At 45.8% G+C, this 6,426-nt stretch overlaps 1 protein-coding gene across 1 annotated transcript; it reads right to left on the reverse strand.

Annotated features, from left to right (window-relative positions):
- Positions 1-558: 558 nt before the first annotated feature.
- bambia (BMP and activin membrane-bound inhibitor (Xenopus laevis) homolog a) lies at positions 559-4,026 on the reverse strand. Its single transcript, XM_070853083.1, has 3 exons — positions 3,792-4,026; positions 1,975-2,274; positions 559-1,141 (listed from the first exon to the last, which is right to left on the reverse strand). Exons 1-3 carry the CDS (start codon positions 3,865-3,867, stop codon positions 723-725), a joined length of 795 nt encoding a protein of 264 aa, XP_070709184.1. The 5' UTR covers positions 3,868-4,026; the 3' UTR covers positions 559-722.
- Between the last annotated feature and the right edge of the window lie 2,400 nt (positions 4,027-6,426).

Here is a 6,426-nt window from a genome sequence, read left to right on the forward strand (position 1 = left end):
GAAGCTTTTCTTTCGCACTCACAATCAAGCTTATAGTCTGATCACAGAGAGAGATGTTGGACATTCACCCAGAACAAGACACGCGACCAGTCAGTTTTATCAGACAAAAATATATATATACGTTTTCAATTTTTTACAATAAGCTTGCGTCACGAAATGTACACAGAGGAGCGTGCACACCTACAGTCGAACAATGGATTTTTTTTTTCTTTTACTCCTCAAAAAAGTCCTTTTTATACCCTGGTGTCAGTGTAAAATTCTTGTTGTAAGCAACAACAACTTTCATGGTTTTTTTTTGTTTGTTTTTTTTTGTTGTGTTTTTTTTTTTTTTATAAATGTGCAAATAAGACAGATTTGGAATCCTTCGGCGTTCAGTGTAAAAGTCCAGGATCCTCAGGAGCAGTGACAGAGCTCTCACTCCAACTCACCTGCCCTATTAAGTTTAAATACAGCTCTTTGTTGCTTTGCCTTTCATTTTCAAGTAAAGTGCTCCTCTAGCAAAAACCACATGGCATAAACCACTGGTTTAAAAAAAAAATTTAAAAAAACAGCAAACAAAAAAAAAAAAAAAGAAAGAAAACACAAACCCAACAGTTCAATGGATGTAGAATATGGGAATGTCTCCCTCAAGTAAAAAAAAAAAAGAAAAGCAAAAAGCAAACAATTGGAAGTGAGTCCTGGCTGTTTGTGGGGAGATGACAGTCACACAGTTCCAGCAGTAATCATACGAACTCCAGCTTGCCGTGGCCGCTGTACATCCCCCAGTGCACCAGAGACAAGATCTTGTCGTTGCCCAGATCGGCCTGTCTCATCTTGTCGCAGGTCAGGCAGCAGTTCTCGTGGCCCGTGACGGGCACCATGCACTCCAGGTCCAGCTTGGCCACGTGGCCTTTCTTTATGTGGTGGCCGTGGAAGCTGTAGTGGAGCCGCGACAGCATCTGCTGCCGCTGGTCCTGCAGTCGCTTGTTCTCGCTGCGCAACATTCGCAGCGCCAGCATGATGAGCAGCACCAGGATGAGGCCTCCGGCGATGGGGACGGCGATCACCGCCGCCCGGAACCACACCTCTTTGGCCGAGGCCAGCTCCTGAACCCGGGTCACCAGGTTCCTGTTGTTGCCGTCTGGCTGGTACTTGCTGTGATCTGCACGCAGAGATAATCAGGAGTTTAACATTTCCACTGCTCCACATTGTTACATACGGGTTTGTAGCGCCTTATTTTAAAGCAAATGATTCTATATGGATGTACGTATGGCTGCTTGTAGCTCACTGAGAAGCTTTCACAGAGCTGGTTCTGTTCCAAAGTCAATGGCAGTGACCACAGAGAGAGAAAATATGACAGATGAGAGCGAGGAAGGAAGAGAGGGCAGCAGGGGCAAAAAGAAGGAAAAACAACAAGTCACCTTGTCCGGAGTGAGAGCCAGACATTAATCTGAGCTAATAAATAAACTACTCTGCTCCGGTCAGGGTCACATCCCCCTCCTCTGTGACCCTCCGCACACCTTATCATAACTCTGTTCCTGCCCAACATGCAGGCTTGCCAGCGAATATATTCATTCTACAAGGCACATTCCTACTCGGTAAGAAAATTACACGGTGCACACATAATAAAAAAAGAATATATCTGATCTCCTTCCAAGTGCTTAAGGTAAACTGGCTGCTCTGTGCCTTCCCAGGCGCAGAGCTGGAGACCATTAAAGTCAAACTGGAGTTCTGTAAAGCAGGGAATTAGAAAAAGAAAAAAAAAAAAAAAAAAAGTAGGAGGGGGCAACAGTGGCCTGTACTTCTAGAACAGCAACGTGTTTGAAGAGCCCGACAGCTTCGGCAACAAGACAGAGGGAAAGCGGAGGATCATAACAGATAGCCAGATAGTCAAAACATTGTGAAACTAGTTAAAGACCACTTCATCGTTCAGTTTCAGACAAAACCAAAAGTGTTGACAGCGAGCGGAGCAGCTCTGTCCGGTTCACTGTTTACCTGTAGAGTCCCTGGTGTGCGCCAGGTCGTGTAAGCCTCTGTAGTTGCACATGTCGTCATGGCAGCACTCGAGCGCCGTGACCGAGGCCCTGCTGACGGCTTCCCAACCCCTCGAGCTGCTGCTGCTGCTGCTGCTGCAGATGTCCACCGCATTAGCTGCGGGGTCTAAGCACCCGTGGGTGAGGGGAGAGTTGACGCTGAGAGGATCCAGGACCTTGGTGAAGCAGGCATTCAGTTCTGACTTGCACATGTATCCAGTGGCCACGCAGTGTGGTGCGTCACAGTAACACCTTATTTCTCCTGAAAAGGGGGCAGGATCAGACAAAAGTTTTGCTCAGATTAGATACATTTCCAGCTGTGAGGCAATAACATCGTCCCTGACATGTCCATCGTTCTGACGCTCAGCAGTTTGGTGTGTTTGTTAAGACCCTCAAGCGTCTTTGTTGGGATTTTAATAGTCACAAATAGAGATGTTAACATTCTGCTGTCCTATTTTTGAGACCCTCTCCGATCACAATGCAGTCTGTGGTCTACTGTACTTTTAATTTGAAAGTGTGCGCGATGCCCTGCAAACACACAGCCAGGTAACTTTCCAGGACTTGGGAGGGGGGGAATCTCCCATTTTTTTTGCATCACTCCAGCAAATATGCCTTCATTTGAGAGCCCCTCCTGCAAAACGGCCCTTTTTGTCTGTATTCTGAATCAGAAACCATGTAGCTCATAATTAGTGGTTTGTTTGCCAAAGTCAATTTCTTCCAACCCAATAGGAAACTCATAAAGAGTGGGGGCTGGAGGAAGGCACAGGAGTCTCCTTTCCCCCGGTTTGCACGCAAAGCTTTATTTGTGGTCAGGAGTGCCTGGGGGGGCAGGGTGCTCTGAGGTCCCAGCAACCATATCATTATGGCTGCCTGCTCTTACGCTCATTACTTTATCTGTGGCTTCTTTTTTTTTTTTACATAAACACATCTCAGCCAAAGATCTGCTCCTGGCAGAACAAGGACATTAACGCAAGATGTATTTTGAGAATTTCTACTTTGGAACTTCATGTCTTCTGATCTTCACATGTGACGACAGATCTGAAAGTTGCACATCCCTACGACAGATACACTTTGTGCACTTCTCGTTGGGAATAAAAAAAGGAGCAAACATCAGGAGTCGAATCCTGAAAATGTCAGAATCGACGTTTTGCTCCTCACGGTTGTTTTGCCTCTTTGAACTTGCAGTCCAGGAAGCACATTCATCAGATCAGTGTTTTCGCTGTGAATGATTGAAGCAGCGGGGCCTCGGCAGGTCATTTGGAGAATATTTCATTAGAAAGGAGAGGGCCCCTTTCTGGGGGGGCGGCAGGCCAAGCACTGAGGCCTGAATGGCACCTTCAAATCTGAGTTAAATGTGACTTGTCAGAGTGAAACAAACCAGCTAAAGCGATACAAGATGTGAGGACTGTGTGTATTTGGTGGCTCAGTCTCCCAGTTTGGATTCTAATGTAGGACTGAAGCACTGATTTCTAAGAAGTCACTTAACTTTCTTTTCATCTGATCTTACAAACATGTCTGAAGCTTTTAAAGCTGGACTCAAAGATTAAATCAGTTGAAGTTTTCAAAAGGTAAAAGTTGACCAAGCTCAGCCCTCCTCAGAGGTTTATTCCCTCCTTCCTAGAATAAGATCTTTAACTAAATGCTACAAACTAAATGTTCCATTTCAAAGACAAACTGGTTACTAATGTCTGAGAGTGGATGAGCTTAAAGTTCAGTCTGGTTTTATCAAAGCCAAGTGTTCTTCAGCCTGATCTCCACCATCTAACTCCAAGTGTATACCTTTAGTAATAAGAACAGCCATGGCACAGAGTTCCAGTTGTAGCCAAATGGAAATGAAACTGGACTGACGATCCATTTACACCAGCAGACTGAGCAAAAAGTCCTGGTTTATCCCGGAGCAGCAGCACGTAGTCCGCTGGGCGAAGAGCTGGACGACGCAGAGAATTACATGGAATTACGGCGTAAAACGACGCATTCCTGCGCGTGAACACGGCTCATAATCCGCAGCGGGACAAAAAGTAGCAACAGCAACAAAAAAAAACTGCGTAGTGGTTCCTCTCCCGCATGGAGACAGAAAAGTTAGCGAGTTTGTTCTTGAAAGCGTTCCAACATTACTGGACGGTGCAGAACACAGTGTTTTCTTCTTCTTCCAGCCGAAACACAGCGGGGAAAAAAAAAAACAACCAAAAAAGAAAGATAAACTCCTGAGAAGAGTGAAATGGGACATAAAGTTTGTCACCCCGGGTCACTCCGTGCTTCTCTGGATGCGGCCGAATCACGGTGAAGAATCACTTTTGTATTCCTGGACGGAGAAACGTAGAAAAAGAGTGGCTAGTTCGCCTGGCCGGAGACAGCACGCAGACTTCGGCTGGCCAAGGTTTAACAGAAGAAATAGCTGTGGTCCGTCAGAGCTCCGCCCCCCCGATCTCATTGGTCAGACCAGCGAGAGAGACGTCAAGTGGAAATTACGTAACAGCTCCGTATCCGGTTCTTCTTTTCAAAATAAGGCAAAGCGAGTTATTTGTGTACATCAACCGAGTGAAGCGCTTTGCACAAGACGCTTCAAACAATCTAAAAGGGGGGAAATTACAGCAATTAAAATGATCATAAACGAGACAAATTAAGTAAAATATAAATCAGACAGCGATAAAGATAAAATGACGAATAAAAAACAAGAAATGAAATATGAAATAATAAAATAAATAAATAAAACACGTAATATTTCAGCAGCCATTCCTCTTCTTCAACGTTATTTAATTGTTCTGCACGTTCCAATCACCTCTTTGGATCTTCTTTATGTTTCTACTTGACTGACTTTTATTCTCTGAGCCAAATCGTCCTCTCTTCTTTCACTCTCTGGCTTGATGGTTCAAGTTAGGCCGATCCCTTCATTCATCTTCCCTAAATTCCACGATACCATATTCCATATGGCTCTACAGGATAGCAGGGGTCCGCACAATGGAGATACAACCCTCTCTAAGTCACTGTAGTGTGTGTTCATTCTGACAGATGCGTAATTGACATCCTCATATCTTAAATAGGCCGACACGTGCGTGTTTGCGTGCCGCATGTGAAATGAAATATAAGCGCATTCACACGGAGAAGGAAGAAATTCTAACTAATTCTGAAATGCACTGAGATGGACAGAAGAGACTTCACGCTGGGGGGGGGGGGGGGGGGGGGGTGTGCAGCGGTATTGTATGTATGCAGTCATCCCAGGCTCCATTAATCATGTGTCATATTTGAAGTCAGCGCAGTGTTCAGTGATGTCAGGCCGGCCAGCAGCCGCTACCTGCAGCGTCATCCTGCTGGCAGCCAGGCTGACGCCGCGCTGGGCCGCTTCCCCTCAGGCTACCAGACTGCTGCTGCCGCTGCGGGGAGGAGCGGACAGCCGGCTGCAGACATTAGCGATCCAAAATGGCACAAGGCGCCGCCAAGACGGGGCGCGCACGGAACGCACGCGCGCGCACGCAATTGCAAAACGTGCAAATGTGGAAGATGTGCAAAACGCGAAACACACGTGCACGAGTGTAATCAGTGTTTCTTTTCTTTCATTGCGGGTCTAAAACACCAATCTTGTTAAGGACATAGAAATGCAAGTTAGTGATGTTTAAAAAAAAAAACTTTAAAAACTCCTGATTTTACACTATTTTAGTCTGTTTTACATTTTTTTTAAGGCAAAACGAGAAAAATGAATAATTTCTTGAATATGTGAAGGAGTGTTAAATACCCGGGGGCTCGGAGGCTGCTTTAGGAGACTTACTCAATTACCATAATTATCTGCAATTCCACAGAGGCGCCAGTCCACCAGCGGCCTTTATCTGCACCGAGGGCTGAGAGCAGGACGGCAGGAACACCAGCTTCCCTCCTCATCAGTGGTCCCTCTCAGGAGCACTGGCCTCGTGTAGCCCTCACTAGTTTCGGTGTTCCAAGCTGTGATGGTCTGAAAGCACAGCTGGAGGCCTGATGATATAATATAGAGGGTTTTATTTATTTTATTTTATGGCTGCTTCTATTAATTATTAAGATCTAACACAACTGATGTGACATGTTCAGGTTGGGCTCCATTACATGACAGGGGATCACTGGATGGTTCAACATCACCATCTCCTGGTCTGAGCGGGTATGAGCTCTTTTGTTTGATCAGCTTCAGCTCACTTTCTTTGTGACACTCAAAGATACATCAACATTAAAAGGAAGCAGCAGGGACTTCAGAGAGGCAGAGGGAGACAAGAGTGGGCAAACTCTTCCTGCCTGTCGGTCCTGAGCTGAGCATGGTGCGCACTGCCACAACACTGGGTCTCATCTTCCCCCCCCCCAACAAAAAAAAAATCAGACCTGAGAAGAAGCAGGACATTTTAAAAGGGTGAGAAAACACAACTGTGTGTCTTTTCATGCTGTGAGGATGACCGTC

Source organism: Pempheris klunzingeri, chromosome 21, assembly GCF_042242105.1.
Source record: "Pempheris klunzingeri isolate RE-2024b chromosome 21, fPemKlu1.hap1, whole genome shotgun sequence".
In the NCBI taxonomy this organism is placed as follows: domain Eukaryota; kingdom Metazoa; phylum Chordata; class Actinopteri; order Acropomatiformes; family Pempheridae; genus Pempheris; species Pempheris klunzingeri.

Excerpts from the sequence above, each read along its gene's own strand:
- bambia (XM_070853083.1), bottom strand. The coding sequence starts at position 3,867 with ATGGATCGTCAGTCCAGTTTCATTTCCATTTGGCTACAACTGGAACTC. Across the intron at positions 2,275-3,791 it reads GGCTGTTCTTATTACTAAAG|GAGAAATAAGGTGTTACTGT; the intron begins GTATACACTTGG and ends CCCCCTTTTCAG. Across the intron at positions 1,142-1,974 it reads GCACACCAGGGACTCTACAG|ATCACAGCAAGTACCAGCCA; the intron begins GTAAACAGTGAA and ends CTCTGCGTGCAG.